Source organism: Aspergillus ruber (assembly GCF_000600275.1).
Source record: "Aspergillus ruber CBS 135680 unplaced genomic scaffold scaffold00003, whole genome shotgun sequence".
NCBI lineage: Eukaryota > Fungi > Ascomycota > Eurotiomycetes > Eurotiales > Aspergillaceae > Aspergillus > Aspergillus ruber.
This window is the reverse complement of record NW_024467299.1, coordinates 1,215,522-1,236,706: the sequence shown is the minus strand read 5'-3', so window position 1 is coordinate 1,236,706 and position 21,185 is coordinate 1,215,522. Positions and strand designations below refer to the sequence as shown.

At 52.6% G+C, this 21,185-nt stretch overlaps 10 protein-coding genes and 1 non-coding gene across 11 annotated transcripts; 6 read left to right on the top strand and 5 right to left on the bottom strand.

The window, feature by feature from the left end:
• Positions 1–102: 102 nt before the first annotated feature.
• On the top strand, positions 103–718 carry EURHEDRAFT_222773 (uncharacterized protein). Its single transcript, XM_040778013.1, has one exon. It carries the CDS (start codon positions 230–232, stop codon positions 623–625), a length of 396 nt encoding a protein of 131 aa, XP_040642444.1. The 5' UTR covers positions 103–229; the 3' UTR covers positions 626–718.
• On the bottom strand, positions 719–2,076 carry EURHEDRAFT_222861 (DUF500-domain-containing protein). The gene is made up of 3 exons (XM_040778015.1): positions 1,762–2,076; positions 1,597–1,700; positions 719–1,541 (listed from the first exon to the last, which is right to left on the bottom strand). The coding sequence occupies exons 1-3, from the start codon at positions 1,799–1,801 to the stop codon at positions 813–815; spliced, it is 873 nt and encodes a 290-aa protein (XP_040642443.1). The 5' UTR covers positions 1,802–2,076; the 3' UTR covers positions 719–812.
• Positions 2,077–3,979, bottom strand: EURHEDRAFT_222860 (class I SAM-dependent methyltransferase). Its single transcript, XM_040778014.1, has 4 exons — positions 3,353–3,979; positions 3,159–3,304; positions 2,650–3,090; positions 2,077–2,593 (listed from the first exon to the last, which is right to left on the bottom strand). Exons 1-4 carry the CDS (start codon positions 3,635–3,637, stop codon positions 2,353–2,355), a joined length of 1,113 nt encoding a protein of 370 aa, XP_040642442.1. The 5' UTR covers positions 3,638–3,979; the 3' UTR covers positions 2,077–2,352.
• Positions 3,980–4,351: 372 nt separating this feature from the next.
• Positions 4,352–6,346, top strand: EURHEDRAFT_409080 (FAD-dependent oxidoreductase). Its single transcript, XM_040780999.1, has 3 exons — positions 4,352–4,667; positions 4,718–4,755; positions 4,881–6,346. The coding sequence occupies exons 1-3, from the start codon at positions 4,514–4,516 to the stop codon at positions 6,054–6,056; spliced, it is 1,368 nt and encodes a 455-aa protein (XP_040642441.1). The 5' UTR covers positions 4,352–4,513; the 3' UTR covers positions 6,057–6,346.
• A 60-nt stretch (positions 6,347–6,406) lies between these two features.
• EURHEDRAFT_383843 (putative MFS transporter) lies at positions 6,407–8,507 on the top strand. Its single transcript, XM_040779599.1, has 5 exons — positions 6,407–7,072; positions 7,122–7,136; positions 7,197–7,598; positions 7,646–8,005; positions 8,050–8,507. The coding sequence occupies exons 1-5, from the start codon at positions 6,842–6,844 to the stop codon at positions 8,395–8,397; spliced, it is 1,356 nt and encodes a 451-aa protein (XP_040642440.1). The 5' UTR covers positions 6,407–6,841; the 3' UTR covers positions 8,398–8,507.
• A 450-nt stretch (positions 8,508–8,957) lies between these two features.
• EURHEDRAFT_400000 (fatty-acyl coenzyme A oxidase) lies at positions 8,958–11,207 on the top strand (the record flags this gene model as incomplete). Its single annotated transcript, XM_040779970.1, has 4 exons — positions 8,958–9,323; positions 9,383–9,756; positions 9,809–10,475; positions 10,527–11,207. 4 exons carry the CDS (start codon positions 8,958–8,960, stop codon positions 11,205–11,207), a joined length of 2,088 nt encoding a protein of 695 aa, XP_040642439.1.
• A 225-nt stretch (positions 11,208–11,432) lies between these two features.
• On the bottom strand, positions 11,433–11,504 carry EURHEDRAFT_t31. Its single transcript has one exon. It is a non-coding gene; the product is annotated as a tRNA-Gln (tRNA).
• A 30-nt stretch (positions 11,505–11,534) lies between these two features.
• Positions 11,535–12,879, bottom strand: EURHEDRAFT_383841 (salicylate hydroxylase; the record flags this gene model as incomplete). Its single annotated transcript, XM_040779598.1, has 2 exons — positions 12,834–12,879; positions 11,535–12,785 (listed from the first exon to the last, which is right to left on the bottom strand). The coding sequence occupies exons 1-2, from the start codon at positions 12,849–12,851 to the stop codon at positions 11,535–11,537; spliced, it is 1,269 nt and encodes a 422-aa protein (XP_040642438.1). The 5' UTR covers positions 12,852–12,879.
• A 505-nt stretch (positions 12,880–13,384) lies between these two features.
• Positions 13,385–14,556, top strand: EURHEDRAFT_374803 (zinc-binding alcohol dehydrogenase family protein; the record flags this gene model as incomplete). The annotated part of the gene is made up of 3 exons (XM_040778687.1): positions 13,385–13,642; positions 13,696–13,813; positions 13,874–14,556. The coding sequence occupies 3 exons, from the start codon at positions 13,385–13,387 to the stop codon at positions 14,554–14,556; spliced, it is 1,059 nt and encodes a 352-aa protein (XP_040642437.1).
• Positions 14,557–14,937: 381 nt separating this feature from the next.
• On the bottom strand, positions 14,938–16,557 carry EURHEDRAFT_409077 (NADH:flavin oxidoreductase/NADH oxidase). Its single transcript, XM_040780998.1, has one exon. It carries the CDS (start codon positions 16,142–16,144, stop codon positions 15,089–15,091), a length of 1,056 nt encoding a protein of 351 aa, XP_040642436.1. The 5' UTR covers positions 16,145–16,557; the 3' UTR covers positions 14,938–15,088.
• Positions 16,558–18,097: 1,540 nt separating this feature from the next.
• Positions 18,098–20,697, top strand: EURHEDRAFT_528589 (beta-glucosidase; the record flags this gene model as incomplete). Its single annotated transcript, XM_040787069.1, has 6 exons — positions 18,098–18,218; positions 18,270–18,463; positions 18,514–18,566; positions 18,616–18,838; positions 18,896–19,308; positions 19,362–20,697. 6 exons carry the CDS (start codon positions 18,098–18,100, stop codon positions 20,659–20,661), a joined length of 2,304 nt encoding a protein of 767 aa, XP_040642435.1. The 3' UTR covers positions 20,662–20,697.
• Between the last annotated feature and the right edge of the window lie 488 nt (positions 20,698–21,185).

Here is a 21,185-nt window from a genome sequence, read left to right as displayed (position 1 = left end):
TCGGAGACGACGGTTGGCGTGTTCGGAATTCCGTGTTGTTACATCACGTGGCCCTCGCAGATACAGAATCATCATTCATAATTGACTCAGCTAATGCTATAACTAATTTCCCCATATCAATCCTCGTACACTACTCTCTGGCTGATGTTGCCTTTCTCTCCACTCGGCCCGCTTCATCCGAGATCCTTTGGTCTAAGCAGGAATTTTTCTCTTCTCCGCTGGCGGGGGGATGACAGCCAGGAGGGACATGCAACAGTATCAGGTGCGGTACTCCGGACCCATCACGTCCTTGTTTCCGCGGCCAAAGCTGGCTGGATCACAGTTGGCAATCAATTGCTGGATTACAGCCGTGCTGGACTCTGGAGCAGATTCCTTGACTGGTAGAGCCAATCTGCTCGCCGTCGAATCATTGTTTGCTGACCGGGAGTTCACAGATGCTTTGTGGGCATTTCCAGGGGCGCGAGGTTCTTGGACGTCGTTACTTGACGACAGGAAGGACCCAATTTACCTGACCAGGGCCGCCCAAAGAGGAAACGCGGCAGGGTTGCCTGCGTCAAGGCTGCATAAACACTTCGAAAACGCCGATAGAAGCGCGCTGATGTCTGGAAATGTTTGCTTGCACTGAATTCATTGCGGCCAGGGTGACGGCAGAAGTATAGTCTTACCAATGTGAAGCTGGGATATATACATATCAGTAAAGCAGGGATGTCGTTGACTACGGTATAATGTACAGAAAGTTTCTTCGGTCAGAAGTCCAAACAAGGCACGGGACAGGGTGTAATACGGAAAGTGAAACCCCAACGTTGCGCATGTCATTGTTCCGACTGAATAACGCGAGGCGTAGGAGGCGTAGGAGCCGTGGGAGCCGTGGGAGCCGTGGAAGCCGTAGGAGCTGGCCCAGCATCCAGCTCATATACCGGTTGAGATGGTTCCGTGTGCAGCTCTGACACTTGGTGCTCTCCTTGAGCTGGTAGTTCGACTGTATCATCGGGTGGCATCTCACGAGACAGCGTCGCGGCATTGAGCTTCGGATGAAAGATGTCCAGCGCCAGTATGTCCATCAACGGCTTCACTTCCGGCGGCGGCGCGACAGCACCCGTCAGCACTTGCGACGCTTTGACCTTTTGCTTGTAGAGTTTCCGGTTGGCGTATCTTCGTTCGATCAGGATCGCCCCCTCAAGAGATATCCCTCCATATGCCCCCTTGGATTTCGAGTATGCGAACGTCGCTGCAACACCCTTCGCACTTGCTCCTCCGCCCATCTCAACACTTCTCCCAACTGGCCCGAGTGCCGTTGAGAGGTTGGCACTCAGTAACGCACTTCCACACTGCGAGAACGTCCGGACGGCGTGGGGATCGTTGAGGACGAAAACGAAATCGGTCATCTCGACGCCAATCAGGCCCCCGAATCCAGCCCCAAAAATTGTAATGGCGGATGGAGGCGACCAGCTGCCATCGTCGAGACGCGCGACCATAATCCCCGATCCGAATCGAGCTGAGCCCAGAAAGCCGATGCGAAACACGGTGAAGATAACTAAACCCTGCGGACCCGTTAATTCAGCCAGTCGCAGTCAGTTCGCTGCAGATATTCTGTACCTTTGCCTTCTCCAGGACATGAGCAGGAAGCGATAACCCCGGACTACCAATAGACGATGGTCGAATAAAGGATTCGAGGATTCGCATGGATTTCTTGCTCTCGCCTGGTAACGCCATTATCAGCAATCTCTTCGCGCGTTATTTGCAGGGGATATGGAGACGCACAGCGCAAAGACGCGGGGAACGGGTTGTGAATCCTCTCCATGGTCAAGAATCGTCAATGGCGATGGTCAAGATACCAACTCTCAATGGCTCTCTTTCCTGCAGAAGACGTTGGCCATGGTCAGCCTTATCTAGACTGGGGGAACAGGGGAGTTCGGAGGGGGGGGACAGCCTCGTCCCCCCAGTCCTACTAGCCGCTGCAGACGGACGCACTGATGTTGATCGTCTCATCCCGCGAATCAGAGAAGCCATTGGTGACCGGTAGTCGCGGCGCAGTGAGCCGCATTCGAATACGAGTGTCATGTCGAAGGTAACGAATTGTACGAGCTCCGCGCGGTCTTCGACAACCGTTGTCATTACTCTATACAGTCAACGTTCAAATCTAGATATGCAAAACAGCATAAATACAACGTAAATACAAATGGCAGCTCAAGTATGGCACAGTTCATGACGGGCATGGTATACATCAGGGGTATATATGGAAAACGCAATCCTCCAACAACAAAACAGACTCTCGCCGACCGAATGATTAAAATATGATCATAAAGGAATATGCAAGAAGAGAAGAGAGATTGTAAAAAGCCGCCCGCGACTTTAGTCTCTGCACGGCACAGGTGATTCCGGTTTGCGCGCGTAGACGACCGTTCCGGGGAGGTAGGCACGGGTCTTGTAGTCTCGTAAAGCTGCTCGCATCTGTGCCAGATGTATTTGTGCGCGATCATACGGCCAGCCGAGGGTCGAGGTGAGCAGACGCAGCATAAACCCCTCCACGCCGTTGTGCAGTCGGAACTGATTCCATCGGCCCAGTTCGTGCATTTTGGGGTCCGAACTCCAGCTGCACCGTCAGTTAGCGATCAGTCCGGGGATACACCCGGGAAACAAGGGACATACCCATTCATAGGCCACTTGTAGTCCACTTCCACCACGTCCACAAAGCCTGCGCGCTTGAGACGCTCGGCGCTCTCGCTCCAGATGGTAAAGGTCTTCCCGAACTGGACTCCGGACTGCACGACCGTCTCGCCCCAGAGTCGGTAGAAATGGTCTGGTCCCACGCTACCGTCGTCTGAGGTCGGCTCAACCGAGTGTTCCACCACTTCAACGTAGCCCCCTGGCCGCAGAGATGTATAGCATTGGCGGAAAAACTCGTCCCAGTCGGGGATGCAGCCAAACATTTCCCGGATGTGAATAAAGTCGAACTGGTTGGGAGAGTAGGTCCAAGGCAGGGTCATATCGTCGATTTCAAAAACACAATTCGGAGGCACGAAGGAGGGCTGAATCGGGGAGAGGTCGACTCCGGTGACCTTGGCGCTGGGGTATTCATCGGCCATATCTCTGCAGTCGAAAAGGATCGGATCGTCAGTCCAAGACTCCGATCGGTGGGATCTCCGCTGATAACTCACATAGCCCAGATTCCGGTCCCGGTGCCGACATCGAGGATCTCTTGGGGGTTCTTCAAGGGGGCGAGATGGAGTTTCCCATCGAGGGTCAGGTAATACATGTGATGCGCGACGTCTTGTTGTTCGTTTGCCGTTTCGTCGTTGGGGCCCTATGCCGTCAGCACTTCTCTTCCCTATCGGTGTTCGAACCAACATACCCAGTACGCACCATCGCGGTAGGAATGGTAGCGCCGGCCGAACTCGAAGCGGTAGTCGGTGATAAAACAGGACAGGGTCTTGGTATCGTCCCCGATGAAGGAATCGTCGCCATATGCAGAGTCCAAATCGTCGTCCCGGTAGTCCACATCTTCCAGCCCTTCGTCGTCATCTTCTTCGCTGGTTGTGTGATAGAAAGAATCTCTTGTGGTCGGAGCACTGGCATTATTACTGCTGTCCCGGACCGGAGTGGACGAGTTGGAGCGCCTAGAAGGAGCAGCCATCATGACGAAGATCTGCACTCCGGGTAGCCACGAGGCGTCGAACACTTGAATAGATGATTTGGCTAAAATGAATGAACCAGAGATTTGAATTGAATCGAGAATGCAAGGCGAGCTGGGAGGCTTTGAAAAGCGCCGGTCACCTGACTCTCCTCCACCGGTGGCACAAACTTTGCTCTGGCAAACAAACCACCAGTTCTTCACGGCTGAATAAGGATAAGAGCAACCGGGGAGGAGACGAGAGTGAACACGAGGTATACGAGATCGATGGGAAAAGCAATATCAATGGGGATCAGCCACTATTCCGTATCGCGTATCAATATGTAATATGTCGAAGACCGAGCAGTGTTCATATACGGGAGTGCCGGCTCGCAAACCCCCGGGCATCTCCTGTCGAGAGTGAAAAGAACCGTCTCAGCGACGGCCGAACCTTCTACTCCCCTTCCACGATACATCGTCTTCCATTCCAGCCGATCCTGGCCGCCGGTGCAGGAGTGCAGACCCGCTGTCCGCCAAATGCACCATACACGGCTCCGATGGCTGAGAAACCCGCAGACAAGTCCCTCCCGGCCACGAGTCGAAGTGGGCATCGTATCTCCACTTTGCCATAGTGCGAATTAATGCACAGCGAGGCATGATGGCATGATGGCCATCTCCACTGAAGGGGTTCTTGTTTGAGGACCATGCGATATGCCGTCAGCATGTCCGGCTGTTGGTAGAGCTACTTGTACCGGACTGATATTAGGCATGCTCGGACTCTCTTTCCTTAGTCCCGCTCTATCGGCCGTGGCTGATTCACTCGAGATTAACGGCCGAGGGATAACTGGGCGTTCACTGACTTATGTATTATTCTGTCAACCTCAACTCGCGCTCAGTCTCGCCATGGCGTCCGCTCCCTCTCCCTGCTCCCCTCTCCCTCGCTCTTCGCATCGTCGCCAGCGCTCCATGAACGTTTTTAGGAATCTCTGGGCACTTGTCATGGGCAAATCTAATCCTGTAGACCCTAGTCCCGTCACGGTGCTGATTGTCGGCGCTGGTATGCGACCGTGATTCTGATATACAGAATGTGATTCTGACTGTTTACAGGCTCGACGGGTCTAGCGTTGGCTCAAGGATTGAGAAAGGTATGCTATTGTGTATTTATATTTATATTTATATCTCTATACTCTTTATACGTGCATTGCTTTTTTTATAGTAACTTTTGCTTATTTATCTGCCGTGCAACCTCCACTAATGTGCCTGATTCCAGGCCGGAATCCCCTGCGTTGTCGTCGAAAAATATGATTGCTTGGATGCTCGTTCACGCGACTGGAATATGGGTCTGCATTGGGGTGCATCCTCCCTGAACTCCCTCGTGCCCGATCATCTGTGGGATCGCATTCAATCCGTCCAGGTCGATCCCCATGCGCCCACCGCCGACCACGATTCCCTCAACTTTTACAATGCCCAGTCGGGTGATATGATGGCTTCGATCCCCGTCCAGCGTTTCTATCGTCTTCGTCGTCGCAAACTCCGCGGTCTGCTCGCAGAAGGTCTAGACATTCGCTACGGGAAGGAGCTGCGCTCGATGGAATACTCCAAGGATGGGAAGTTGGCCACGGCATGGTTCGAAGATGGCACATCAATCACGTCGCATCTGGTCGTTGGGACTGATGGCGCTCATTCGACCCTGCGACAGACGCTGCTGGGTCCCGGCAATGGCAGTACCCAGCGTCTTCCGTACTGTGCGACCTTTGTCCAGGCACGATACAGCGCTGACCAGGCTCGATACTTGCGCAAGGTTCATCCCTTGTACCTCGCGGGCATCAATCCGGCCGGGTATTTCTCTTTCTTTGGTATGCACGACATCCAAGATCCGAACGACCCCTCGACATGGACCTTCTTCTTCTATATCTCATGGCATTCCCCGCTGGAGGAGCAGGAGCGGACAGCCAATTGGACCAACGCACAGCGGTTGCAGCAAGTGAAGGAGCTTTCCAAGTCTTTTGCTGACCCCTGGAAAAGTGCATTCGACTGGTTACCGGATGACCACCAGGTGTGGTACATGGGCTTGTCGGATTTCGATCCAGGCGGGAAGGATCACCACTGGGACAACCATGGAGGCCGAGTCACCATGGCTGGCGATGCAGCCCATGCCATGACGTACCAACGCGGCCAGGGCCTAAACCATTCCATAACGGACGCTGCTAAGCTGGCAGAGGCCGTAAAGCAATTTGCTTCCGGCAAAGCAAGCCAAGCAGATACCATCTCGTCCTACGAGGAGGAGATGATCGCTCGTGCTGGCGGAGAAGTTCGTATCTCGACTGTCAACACAGCGATGCTGCATAATTGGGAAAAGGTCCAGCAGTCGCCAGTGATGCGATCGGGCATGACACCGCAGCAGCAGCAGCGACCACAATCACAGCAGGCAATACGGGCTCAGTAAACGTACCTGCTATTTTTCTTTATTTTTTTTTTCTTTTTTCCTTTTTTGTTCTTTCTGTATCTTCAATGGTTGGACGCATTTCTTTTCTCGACCTCGAATACCCATCGTTACGGAGTTTGCATGAGTTAGCGGTATCATAGTAATATTAATGTATTTAGATGGTCTATATTTGCGAGAGCTTGACCTCCCGACCGAATATATTGTTCATATGGTGGTTGTTTTCCTTTCCGACGGTATTCACATACCATACCATCTGATTGTCCGCATTGCTACCGGCGACTGCACAAGAATCATTCCATGATAACCCCCAACTTCTTCACATATCTCCCTTTCTCCGTCTGAGCATTACTATTCAAGTCCCGTGGTTGAACCTGGCAGCTGTGAGCCTCATGTGAAAGTGGACCTCACGCTCTGTCATGTGAAAGCCGGCTATGTGCTTGAGCATCTGGGTCTTATCGATAACCTGGCAGCCCTGAAGGTCTGAATATCCTGTCAACTCCCTCCATCGGTCCATAGCCACAAAGCAGCCAATATCGCCGGCGCAATGGACCCTGAATCTCCCAGCCAAGCCCGAAGATTTGCCGGGGCCCAGAACAGCTCGTCTGGAGGGAGGTTGGTCCAATCATCACGGCCAGGATCCGATGCAGCGGAGAAATGATTCGGCATCTTGTCCCCACATCCTCGATGGATGTAGACGAAAGGCGACGTGGGGAGTGCTTGCGGGGTTGGATATATATCTGTTGTAGTCCACGGGAAACAGGCGCATTGGCAGAGTACCAAACACCATGGCTACAATCTGTATGACACAGTTGGAGCCAGATGGTAGATCATCTGAAGTACAGCCTGCACCAGAACAGGCATTGGAAACGGAAAATCCCGTCAATGGTGATAATGATCCTCCGGCGACCGCTGTCAGTGCCTTGGAGAGATGGAACTATCCCCGACACAACATTGCCCGTCTCATAGCCACCTTCTGGAGTTTTATCGTGTCGGGAGCAAATGATGCTGCCTATGGTGTATGTCCATCTTTATCACGTATGCCAGGGAATCTTGCTGACCAAGTAGGCTTTGATCCCTTATGTATGACCCATTTCGCTCCCGGACTCGATGCAGAAGCGAGAAGACGGCTGACTGCTACAGCTGGAATCTTATTATGACCTCAGTTACACCATCGTCTCTCTGGTGTTTCTGTCTCCTCTGGGTGGATACGTGCTCGCCGCTTTGTTTAACCATCGCATCCACAATGCCTTTGGCCAGAGGGGAGTCGCGCTGCTGGCTCCGGGATGCCACTTGGTCGCGTATATCGTCAACTCTCTCCATCCACCCTATCCGGTTCTGGTAGTCTCGTTCATTTTTGCAGGATTCGGAAATGGACTCACGGACTCGGCTTGGAATGCATGGATTGGCAATATGGCCAGGGCGGATGAGATACTGGGTTTTCTGCACGGATTCTATGGCGTCGGTGCCGTGTTGAGTCCGTTGGCTGCTACATCGCTCATCACAAAAGCCAATTGCCCGTGGTATTATTTCTACTATATCATGGTACGTCAGTTCGGCTTGTCTGACATGCCCAGTGCTAACCGGTCCAGATTGCATGTGCCGCGGTCGAGGTCGTACTCTGCACGTCTACCTTTTGGAAATCCACAAGCGCTGTGTTTCGTCAAACCACCGCACGAGCACAGGTCGGGAATCAAAAGGGCGGCTTGCGACAAGCATTGTTCACTTATCCGTCGTCACGTGTGACCTGGCTCTGTGCCTTGTTCCTCCTGGGATATGTTGGTGTCGAGGTCGCGCTGGGAGGATGGATCGTGACTTTTATGACCCAGGTGCGAAACGGTCCCGCATTTGCCAGTGGTATGACGGCCACTGGTTTCTGGCTCGGGATTACAGTCGGCAGAGTGGCGTTGGGTTTTGTGACGCCTCGTGTGGGGGAGAAAATCTCCGTTTCGGTATGATACAATCCACTATGTATGTTCGATGGCTGACTCTCCAGGCCTACATTGTTTTGTCAATCGTATTTGGCCTCGTCCTATGGCTAGTCCCTCAATTCTATGCATCTGCCGTCGCCGTCGCCCTTCAGGGTTTCTTTCTGGGCCCGCTATTCCCCGCGGTTGTGGTGGTGACGACAAAGCTCTTGCCACGGCATTTGCATGTGAGCTCGATCGGATTTGCTGCCGCATTCGGTGGGGGAGGCGCGGCCGTGCTTCCGTTTGCTGTGGGGGCTATTGCCCAGTTGAAGGGGGTGAAAGTTCTCCAGCCGTTTATTCTGGGGTTGTCCGGGGGGATCCTGATATTATGGCTGGGGCTGCCGCGGTTGAACAAGATCCACCGGGGGGTGTAGTGGATACTATCACCCATCCAAACTGTGAGAACAAGATACACTTGATCTCAGACTCCAATACTTCTTGTATTTACAGTAGAAATCACACTGTACATGCCTACCAGTAGGATGCATCATATGCAGATCTTGATTATCAGATAACACACAGCCTCGGATCAGCTGCTGCTTCGTGGCCGATTTCGGTCGGCTGGCCATGACTCGGGACCGGTGATCTCCGAGTACACATTGCTGAGGGCAGAGTTCTACAGCAGCCTGGCTGTATCATGAGCCTCCTGATCCAATCCCCCGGCCTGCTTTTCCCGAGCTTGCGGACAAGGCATCTACGCGCGGATATGGCGACTGCTCCCGAGCCGAGGCAATTACCGCATATGGACATCCGCTCATCCTCGGCCGAGTGTCATCAACGTCAAAGGGTTGCAATTCATCTGCTCGTGTTCTGCTCAACTCTTACTCTTATTATCAACCCCGTCCTTCTTCTCCGTCCCCCCCGGATTCTCTCTTAACCCTGGTCTCCCACTCTCTCCTGTACAACCACCTCTACCACCTCAATCGCCATCATCATGCCAAACCCTCCCCCGGCCTGGGTCCAGGCCTTGAAGCCCGCCGGCCCGCAAGGCTCGGAATTGCTCACACAAGAACGCGCCCAGTCGAACGTCGCGGTGGGCAGACTCGCAGAATTATTGCACACAAAGGAGGCTCTGGAGCGGCAACAGCGCCTTCTGGGACTCCTGCAATCCGAGAAGGTCTTTGACAAGTCGCAGAACCACTCCCTGGGCCGTGTGGATCGGATCCAACGGTCATTGGCAAAGGGGAAGCGACTGCAGCAACTGGCGGAGCAGCACAAATGGACGACGGAGGAGGTTCTCACGGCCAATGAGCTGGTCGGTGAACCGACGCCATATGGCCTGCACTCAACTATGTTCCTGGTATGTTGCATTCGCATTCCCTGTACAGGGCGGTGGCTAACCGGTATTTCTATGTATAGGTGACACTGCGGGAACAGGGGACACCGGAACAGCACAAGCTTTTCCTCGAACGTGCGCAAAAGTACCAGATCGTCGGATGTTACGCACAAACCGAGTTGGGTCACGGGTCGAACGTCCGTGGTTTGGAGACCACGGCTACATATAACCCCGACGACAAGACCTTCACTATCAACAGCCCGACCCTGACCGCGTCGAAATGGTGGATTGGATCGTTAGGACGGACGGCCAACCATGCTGTCGTCATGGCGCAGCTCTACGTCGGTGGCAAGAACCTTGGTCCTCACCCATTTGTCGTTCAGATCCGTGATTTGCAGACTCATCAGCCTCTGGAGAATGTGTATGTGGGCGACATTGGGCCCAAGTTTGGATACAAGTGAGTACCGCGGTCTAGCTGAGCTTTGGTAGCAGGATACTGACTGTATCAGCACCATGGACAATGGGTTCCTCCTGTTCAACAACCACAAGATCCCCCATGTCAACATGTTGGCCCGCTTCACGCGCGTCGACAAAGAGACCAACCAATACGTTCGTCCCGCATCGCCATCCCTGCTCTACGGGACCATGACCTGGGTACGCTCCAGCATCGTTCTGCAGGCTGGTGGTGTCCTCGCCCGCGGTGTGACCATTGCCGTCCGCTATTGTGCTGTTCGGAGACAGTTCCAGGACCGCGAAGCCACCGAGCCTAAGGGTGAAAACCAAGTATTGAACTACAAGATGGTCCAAGTCCGTCTTTTACCCCTCCTGGCCGCCATGTACGCATTGCACTTCACTGGTCGGGGAATGATGAAGCTCTATGAAGAGAACCAAAACCGCATGAAGGCGGCCAGCCAGCCCGACCAGGACAGTCGTGGCGCTGGCCCTGAGCAGCTGCGCGCGGGCGCAGACTTGCTTGCGGACCTCCACGCTACTTCTTGCGGTCTCAAAGCTCTTGCCAGTACCACCGCTGGTGAAGGTCTCGAGGTTTGCCGCCGTGCTTGCGGTGGACACGGATACAGCAGCTACAGTGGTATCGGTCCGTGGTACTCGGATTACCTGCCCACTCTGACCTGGGAGGGTGACAACTACATGCTGACCCAACAGGTTGCAAGATACGTAAGTTGCCATCCTTCTGAACTGACTGTCTTCATTTACTGACGGTTGTAGTTGCTCAAATCTGCACGCGCAGTGCTGTCCGGCAAGGCCCCCAACAACGATACCAGCCAAATTCTCCAGAGCTACCTTGATCGCCGGGAGAAGGGCGCATCGTTCGACGTGCTAGAAGTCGACAGTGACATTGTCGCCGCCTTTGCCTGGCGGACAGCACACCTGACCTTCGATGCTCTCAAGCATCGCGATGTCGAGAACCGCTCGTGGAACAGCCTTCTCGTAGACTTTTGGCGCCTGTCGACCGCACACTCCCAGTACTTGGTCGTCAAGAACTTCTACGAAGCCGTCTCTTCGCCCCAGCTCGCTGCCGCCGTCGACCCGGAGACCCTGAGCCTCTTGCACAATCTCTTCCGCCTCCACGCGCTGCACACCCTCGAGCGCGAAGCGTCCGAGTTCTTCACCTCGAGCGCTGTCACAACCCGCCAGATCGGCCTCGCCCGCACCAACGCCGTCATGAAGCTCCTTGACGAGATCCGCCCGCATGCCGTGCGTCTGGTAGACGCATGGAAGATCCCTGACTGGCAACTCGACAGCAGTCTCGGTCGGTACGACGGCGAAGTGTATCCTGATCTCTTCCGACGTGCGAGCCAGGAGAACCCTGTCAACGACTTGGTCTTCGACCCGTATCCATGGAACGAGAATGTATTGAAGGTCGGTGCTCCGAAGAGCAAGCTTTGAGCGTTTTTCCCTTGCAGGTCCCTTTACTTTTCGATAATCTTTCTTCCTTTTGAACTGTATATGAATTCAGTGGTTCCGGTCTCGATAGAGTATATAGATTGAATAGACCAAGAATGTACCATAATACGCACTAAAAACAGACTACTTTGTAAGGAAATTTTTAAACTACACGTGCTGAACAAAAAGAAAAGATGAAAATACAAAAATAATCATCAAAAAGGAAAGAGGTCCTGCCCGGGATCGAACCGGGATCGTTGGAATCAGAATCCAAAGTGATAACCATTACACTACAGAACCGTAGATAGTAATTTCTGGTATAAACTACCTCTATAAAGCATCAAAATAATCAATATCAACCCTGTCAATATCGTAAGTCCATTCCTCCTCGCGAAAACCCCACGACCACGAGCTAAACACCCGACGAGCCCGGAACCATGCCCACATTCCCCATTCCGTGATGGCCATCTGCCACGGCCCTTTTTGACGGGCCCTATTACCATTGTTGGCCGCCTGGGACGCGAATTCCTCGATTCGTGGACGACGGACTGTCTCAAATTGGCGTAAACTTTCTTGCAGGGAGGATTCCTTCTTCAAAAGTCGGGATAGGAGGAATACATCCTCCAGCGCCATGGACACGCCCTGTCCAACGTGTGGTTGCATAGCATGCGCCGCATCACCGATCAAGACACACCGGCTGGTGTGCCAGACGCCTCCATGCGGAAGTCGGTAGATGGGGTAGAAATTGACTGTATCGGTTTTAGACACGACAGCACGAAGAAAAGATCCCCAATCTCCGCCGACCTCACTGGTTACCTCCTCGAGTGTATTCTTGAACCCCGCGACTTCCTTCTCGCGATGTTCATTCCACCCATCCCTCTTGTCCGCCGTGTCTGGCTCCGGAATATGTCGTGTCAGGAACCAAAACAAACTCTTCTCTTGTGAGTTTTCTGCACACGGAACAACCACTACGGATCCTTGCGATGTAAAAGTGGTGTGCATCCCGGCCAGCTCAGTAGGCATGGGAACAATAGATGACATGGATGAGACTCCGGAGTACTCGGGTCTGATCTTAGGGTCAACATGCAGCTTGCGAACAGCCGAATGAATACCATCGCAACCGAGGAGCAGATCTGCCGTATCGCTGCTCCCATCCGAGAAGGTAATCGTAGCGCCTGTCTTTGCGTTCTCGTCGACAGCCACCAGGCTTTTGTTGAAATGGATTGGTATGCCACGATTTTGAACTTCGGAGAGAAGGGCGTCTACAACCACTGTCCGCTTGATGCGAATAAATTCATAACCCGTCTTGGCTTTGATTTTAGCGATGTAATCGAGGCGACCCAGTTCGTTGCCGTTAATGGAATGGACGACCAGCTGTGGTATAATAGAGCCTCCTTTGAGAAGTGATTCGTACACTCCCAGTCGGTCAATGAGACGCAGGCCATTTGCTGGAATATTGATAGCACCACCAAGGTGGGTGGGTTGCTCCCGTATCTCGTATATCGTCACGGAGATATTGTTTATGTCATGAAGACGAAGAGCAGCTGCGAGGCCGGCAGGGCCTGCTCCTATGATGACGACCTGTCTTAATGAGCAAGTAATCTCAACCACAGCGAATGGAGTTCATACCTTGTTGATTTGGGGCATTCTGCTGATGTGTGTGCCAACCTTTTTGCTTGCGAAAATTTGTATCCATAAGCGAGGCGGACTTTGTTTATATAGATTCCAGTCCCCTCGTATATCGAAAGTCGGCCTCGGGGTCGGTCTCGGGCTCGGTATTTATTTGGATTGGACAGAAACCCTGACGCCTTGAAGGATTTGTGACCCGAAGCACGATCCTCTAATTCTCTTCTATTCCGTGACTTATCACACCATACCCTGACTCTACAAATTATCGGTATCCCGATATCATCCTCCAGGATCATTGCCAATTCGGTCCCCCATGATGATTGGCCGAGACAGATAAATCCGGTTTCGGCAAGTCGGCCGATTCTGCATAACGGAACATATGCGTTTTTATGTCTCCGGGTCGATACCGAGTAACAATCGGTCGATGATCTCAACATGATTACCAAGCGAAACAACCAGGTATGCGCCATATATAAATATAGTGGTAGCTGGGTATCACCCCGTTGCTGAGAGCACATTTCGTTTACAATTGTAATCTGAATTTCGACATCATGAAGAGCGCAATCAACTTGGCTGGTCCAGCCGTCAAGATCATTGACCTCCCCATTCCCGAGCCCAACGATGATCAGGTCGTAATCAAGGTCGTTGTGTCTGGTTCCAACCCCAAGGACTGGAAAGTGCCTGATATTGCCGCCGTTGACGGACATCCATTCTTCGAGCGATACTCGCAAGTCCGGGAGGGCGTCAACCAGGGCGATGATATCGCAGGTATCGTCGAGAAAGTGGGCAAGAACGTGGTCGAGTTCAAGGTAAGTTCCGAACAATGAACTGTGGCATAGTTCCTCTGAGTCTGACCAAGTAGCCTGGTGACCGGGTTGCGGCGTTCCATGAAATGCTTGCCCCTGGCGGTTCGTACGCGGAGTACGCTTTGGCATGGAGTCACACAACCTTCCACCTGCCAAAGGAGACATCCTTTGAGGGTAAGTATGTCAGCACTCCCATAGATCTGCAGACAGTTGTCGGTTATTAACGATTAGCAGAAGCTGCGACTATACCACTCGCAGGGTTGACAGCTGTCGTTGCGCTTTATCACCACTTGGCGCTGCCCTTCCCCTGGGCACCAGCAAAGAATGCCACCCCCCTCATTGTGTATGGTGCTAGCACGGCTGTTGGTGCATTTGCTATCAAGCTCGCACAGAAGAGCAACATCCATCCCATCATTGGTGTGGCTGGTAGAGGAGCACACTACGCTCAGCAGTTCCTTGATTCGAGCAAAGGTGACTGCATTGTCGACTATCGCAATGGGCCCGAAGAGACCATCCAGGACATCCGGAAGGCTGCTGGAGGGGCGGAGATCCGACATGCACTGGACACCATCGTTCTGGAGGAGAGCACCCATGTGTTAAGATCTGTTGTCACTTCCGGAGGCAATGTCAACCACGTTCTGGCCAGCCCCCCAGACCTGTCTCCTGCCGTTGCAACCAATACCTGGGTCAGCTCGGCTCACCAGGAGGGAGGGGCTGACGACTGCCGGGACCTGTGTTTCTTGTTCTGCCGCTGGATTGGTCGGGGCCTGCAACAGAGAACATTCTCAGGACATCCGTTTGAAGTGAGATCCGGTGGCCTAGAGGGAGTTCAGGATGCACTAAAGGACCTGAAGGAGAACAAGGCTAGCGCCGTCAAGTATGTCTTCCGCATTGCTGACACGCCGGGTCTTCCGTGATCTGTACAAACATCGAGTTGTCAATATTTGAAGCATGTACATAGTCGCTTTATACTTATTAACATATCCAATTGATAATATGCATTTGTCATGTCAGGAGTTAAAACTGAAGTTGCCTGGAGGCATATGCCCAGCCGCTATTCCTAAAAAGGTAAGCCGCAAGCGCGACAGTCACGGGACATCAGTCACATAAGCTGTACGACTTCAACGTCAACAACTGAGATCCTGCTATCTGTGAGTGCCCATGGCTCCTGTGTTGGTTGAGCCTCGTTGCTGACCTTCTTCTAGAAACAATGTGAACAGAACGTTGCCTACAGAGCCAATTCAGATATATAACTATCCGACACCGGACGATGCTCCATTACCACTCGGGTTCTCAAGGTCACTCTATTTAAATCGCGGGCTTAAACCGGGAAAATGTGATTAGAACGTCTATTTTCAATTATAAAGGGGCTTGTCGACAAATCAGTCTATCAATATATATCCGACAGGAATCATAGTCTATACACAGGCTAAAACAAAAACAAAACACTTAGTCGAAGATGGAGCTCTTGTACACGGAGGGGTCGATGTAAGGAGTGCCACCCCGTCTGGTGAAGCCCCATCTGATCTGGTTGGCCATGGAGATCTCAGCATTCAAATGCTGGGCGAATGTCCACACTGTGGCTGTGTCTTTTTGGAAACCGCGTCCGACCAGAGCGACATCCAACCCCTCTTCCTCAAGCAACCGGTTGGCCTGCTTGCCGTTGGTGATGGCCCCGACAGTAGCAACAACGAGCTTGTCGCCGACGGCCTTCTTGACGGCCACAGCAAATGGAGCCTGGAAACCAGGGCCAGACTTGACCTTCTGCGCGGCATGAACGCCTCCAGAGCTGATATCGATCAGATCGACAGCACCCTGAGCGACAAGAGCCTCCGCAAAGCGCACACTATCCTCCACCCTCCAGCTTTCTTCGGGGAGGGACTCCTCGAGCCAGTCGGTTGCCGAAACACGCAAGAACACGGGAACCTGCGGGCCCACGGCATCACGGGTCAACTGGGCGATCTCGAGAGGCAAACGGGTGCGGTTCTCAAACGAGCCACCATACTTGTCAGTCCGCTTGTTGGCAGCAGGCGAAAGGAACGAAGAAAGGAGGTATCCATGGGCGTTGTGGATTTCAATGAAGTCTGCGCCAGCAGCAATAGCGCGCTTCACAGCAGCACCCCAGGCTGCCTTGAACTCCTCGATTTCCCCCTCGGTCATGGCCTTGGGCTTCGGGAACGAGTCGGCAAAGGGAATATCACTGGGGGCCTTGACGTTTTCTGGCCATCCGCCAACCTTCTCCGTCGCAACGACAGTTGAGCTGACCCAGGGAGCAACAGTGGAAGCCTTGCGGCCGGCGTGGGCAATCTGAACACCGATCTTCTGGTTCTGGCTGTGAACGAACTCGATCACACGGCGCATCGGCTCAATTTGAGAGTCCTTCCACAATCCAACGTCCTGCGGGGTAATGCGGCCTTCGGGGACGACTGCAGTGGCCTCAATCATCATCATACCGGGGCCACGCTGGGCAATGCCACCAAGGTGGGCAACGTGCCAGTCGGTCATGTGGCCATCCTGAGCGGAGTATTGGCAGAGAGGAGCCAACTGTGCAAAAACGTTAGGATATGTCTTAACCGAAGATTTCAACGGGATCACTCACGCCAATGCGGTTCGGGAATGTCACACCCCGAATGGTAAGGGGTTGGAAGAGCTTAGGGACGACCTGGCCGTTGGTCTGGGGGTTGGCTGCAGTTCCCGCAGGAGGCTCCTGGGCCGGGGTGAAGTAGGAGATACCCTCCGCGGGCTTGATGTCGACGTCAGGGAGAGACATGGTGTTTCCGAGTTACAGTATGAAGAAAGAGATAATGGTGGCTACTGACTACAAGCTACGGCGCGTCGTCTTCTCTTTATATACTATGGCCGCGAGTTAATGGCGAATCCCGTTGCTTTGAAATCAACCCGGCGAATTGACCTGAGGGTTCCGCGGTGGAAGAATAGAGATTAACCGTGCCATTGAGACCGCCTCATTCCATGCCTTGAATCGGGCCGACTGAAGAAAATAAAGTCTCCGAGGTGACTAATGAGATCTATAATCGACCGAAGCGGTTTAGTGCGAGTGGTGGGCCTTTAATGTACCAACTTGGCCGTTGATTGGCTGGCTGTACAGATCGAGATTTTGCAATCCGGAGTACATTAGGGGAACAGGGGGCACTGCAGAATACGTACCAGGATCCTATCAATGTCGCTTACCAGTTGGGCCGCCGGAGGTCATCTTCAGTCGACTTATCCTTCAGAGTGAGATCTCACTTGCAACAACGACCGTGCACTCGCGTCATGGCACAAGACCGCAACAGTACACATACTCCGGAGTAGGTTGGCAAGATCTCGGGATGGGAGCGAGACAGTTATGGTGCGCCTGCGAATTGAGGGATAATCGTGTGTGCTACCACCTAGGCCGGGATATGGCTATAGACGTTCACAGTTTGGTTTCTCTGAGCATTCCACTATGAGGGAATATCCAGATGGTGTGGGCAAGACTTGCTGTGGCAGCCGCGACAATAGACCCATTTTATTGACTGTTCAATCTCACAAGAGCGATATTGCCTCAGTTCGGCAGATTCTGTCGTTTATGAAGCCGGCCACGGAGTAGGACTAGAAATGGTTCCACCTTAGTCAAACGGGGCATACCTTTCTCTGGCAGTATGACCGGCATGGTATAACCCGGTTGCTTTCATTGAATTGCGAATGCGCCGTATTTCCTAGCTTCCGGTGTAGTGCGGGGCCTGGGTGAGGTTACTCAGTATACCGTTTTGAGTCATACCGAGGTCAAAGATGGCGATATCACAGTGTCAATGAGAAATGCCCTCATACCGCACCAAAGAAACTGTCTTCATGATAATATAAAAGCGGGGAAACAAACTACTCCGGCCACAGATGAAAAGAGTCATCGATAGTTGAATATGGTCACCAGACGCTTTGGGTTATCGGAGTTTCTCCGGCCAAGAACCATCGGCCACTACGAGCGACAATGTGATTTCTAGCTTGCTATGGAATGTCATCCCACATAATCTGTACCCCAGATTGACCCCAGATATGTGGGGCCTCGCGTGGTGTGGGAATACACATTTCGGAATTTTCCTCGCAATATGGGGTTAGCATGACGGATGCAACCATATCCAAAGAACCCCCTCTCAAGGTCCAATAATATGCCGTGAAGACACTGAATTGCCTTTTTGAACGGCTATATCCGACTACCATGCCTTAGTCTTTGGTCTTTTTCATGGTATTTCATGACCTGAGGACGCTCAGGGCACCACCGATGCTTCTCTTTCCCTTCACTTTTTAACCGGAGTCCCGAAGATTAGCCGGCCGTCAGACATATTGTCAATGAAAGAGAGGTGAAATAGAGTGAAAGTAGTCAAACGCTCCTGGGATATCCAGGGGCATCAGAGGGTATAAAGAGGACGTCTCGGCCTGACTTGGAAGAGAAGAAACTGTCCAGAACAGCAACTTTTCAAGATGGTCCGATCCAGCATTACCGGCCTACTCGGTGCTCTTCTGCTAGCCTCTGCCATCAGGGCAGAGAATATCACGAGCGACGCTCACTTCTATGGCGAGTCGCCACCGGTATATCCCTCTCGTATGTACAACGCTTTTTACTTTTAATCATTGTCACTGACGACATGTATAGCGGAGGCCACGGGAACCGGACCCTGGGCTATTGCTTACGGAAAGGCCCGCACCTTTGTAGCGAGCCTGACGGCGGAAGAGAAGGTTAATTTGACGGCCGGTATCACGGCTGATAGTGGCTGTGCGGGTTCTATTCCCGCGATTCCTCGCGTGGGATTTCCCGGATTATGTGTGACGGATGCTGGGAATGGTGTTGTATGTTAAAACTTGGCTTGGCTCTTCATTTTTATACTAATTTCATCTAGAGAGGCACGGACTTTGTCAATGCTTGGTCAAGTGGATTGCATGTTGGTGCAAGGTATTTATCTTCCTATGGGCCTATGCATGTGGTATACTGACATTCATAGTTGGAATAAGAGACTTGCTAGACAACGGGCCATTCATTTGGGCTATGAGTATCGCCAGAAAGGTGTCAATGTTGCCCTTGGCCCCGTGGTTGGCCCTATCGGACGAGTAGCAGAGGGTGGCCGTAACTGGGAGGGTTTCTCAGCAGACCCTTATCAAAGTGGTGTGCTCGTCTATGAGACCGTGGAGGGAATACAATCTACAGGTGTTGGGGCATGCACCAAGGTGAGCTAATCCTGAAACCATGGGATAGAAGTTGAGTTGACAAGTATTTCTTCATAGCACTTCATTGCCAATGAGCAAGAAACTAACCGTAATCCTGAAACCGACGATCAGGGAGAATATGTGGAGTCTCTCTCTTCTAACATCGACGATAGAACGATGCACGAGCTGTATCTCTGGCCATTCCAGGACGCCGTACTGGCTGGAAGTGCATCGATTATGTGCTCCTACCAGCGCATTAACAACTCGTACGGATGTCAGAACAGCAAGGTTCTCAACGGGTTGCTCAAGGAAGAGTTAGGCTTCCAGGGATACGTCATGACGGATTGGTATGCCCAACATGGTGGAATCGCGTCAGCGAACGCCGGCCTGGATATGGCAATGCCGCACAGCGATTTCTGGAACTCTAACCTTACAGATGCTATTGCTAATGGTACGATGGAGGCCTCTCGATTGGATGACATGGCTACTAGGTGAGCTTCATTGTTGATTCTAGGGTTTATGTATGTGCCACTGACTAGTCTAGGATTATCGCAACCTGGTATCACCTTGGCCAAGACACTTATTTTCCGGATCCAGGATTGGGCATGCCCAAGGATGTGGATGCCGAACATCAACGTGTCATTGCTACCTCCCCGGCTTCCAAGGATACACTTCTGCAGAGCGCCATCGAGGGTCACGTTTTGGTCAAGAACACCGACGGCGCCCTTCCATTGAAGTCCCCGCGTCTCGTGTCAGTGTTCGGATATGACGCCAAGGGCCCAGACGCTCTGCAGTTCAACACTATCAGCTTCCAGTCATCTTATCCGGCCATTCAAAGGAACCACACCCTGTGGGTAGGTGGTGGATCTGGAGAGAATTCGCCGGCGTACGTCGACGCGCCCATTGATGCTTTACAACGACAGGCATATGAAGATGGCAGCTCAATCCTATGGAACTTTGACTCAATTGACCCTCAGCTTGATTCGACGAGCGATGTCTGCCTGGTTTTCATCAACAGCTACGCCACCGAGAGCCAGGATCGCCCAGGACTCACAGACCAATACAGTGACACTCTCGTGACCAATGTAGCCAACAAATGCAAAAATACCGTGGTTGTGTTGCATAATGCTGGTATTCGTCTCGTGGATGCTTGGGTTGAGCATGAGAATGTCACAGCGGTGATTTTCGCCCACCTCCCTGGACAGGATACTGGCAGGGCTGTCGTCGACTTGCTCTACGGCCGGGCGAATCCGTCAGGGCGCCTGCCCTACACGGTTGCTCGCCAAGCTGAGGACTATGGTTCATTGTTGCACCCTGCGCAGCGCGAGGGCGATTACTGGCTCTTCCCGCAGTCTAACTTCAGCGAAGGCGTACTTATCGACTACCGTGCTTTCGATGCCCAGAACATTACACCCCGCTACGAATTCGGATACGGGCTATCCTACACGACATTTGATTATTCAGACCTGCAAACGCGACGGTCAAATGTCTCGACCACGGCTTATCCGCCAAACGCGACAATCGAACAAGGTGGCAACCCACACCTATGGGATGAGATCCTGACTGTGTCCGCGAGAGTCTCGAACACTGGCGTGGTTGACGGAGACGAAGTTCCGCAGCTGTACCTCGGTATACCTAACGGACCCGTCCGTCAGCTGAGAGGATTTGACAAAGTGCGGATCGTGGCAGGGGAGTCAACGCCAGTGGCCTTTCCGCTGACACGTCGGGACTTGAGTGTCTGGGATGTCGATGCACAACAGTGGCATTTGCAGGAGGGAGAGTATAAGGTTTATCTCGGAAGCTCGAGCAGAGACTTGCCCCTGAGCGGAACATTTAGTATTTAGTTATCATTCTAACTGGGAATGAAAGAATTTGATGACTTGGGATTGTGAATATAATTTTACAGTCTATTGGCTATGAATTGAACATCGAACTTTTCCATTTCGGCTGACACATTTCCTATCTATTCTCTTCATAGAGACAGAGGGGCCTGGCACAATCAACATGTCCCATTTCTTGAACCATTACAAACCACCGATGTTCATCCTGCCTCAGCTCACTGACAAGCAGATGCTCAGCTCCATGTTGGGCAACCTATGCAAGGATACATACGACAGTGGCAGAGCAAAGCCGCATGCCCCAGATCCCGGTCCCCGAGCATGCGGTACCTCTTGCGTGTTACACGTGCATCAGTCTATACGAGCTCGAGTGTACCCATGCGGCCACGACAAGGTCCCCGATACAGAGGATTCGATGAGTTCCGCATTGGGTGACTTACGCAGTTAATTTGACAATGTGCACAGGATTACTTTGGAGCGTGGCCCAACGGCTGACTGCCAGATCAGATCCCGAGTTTCCGGGCTGAGTG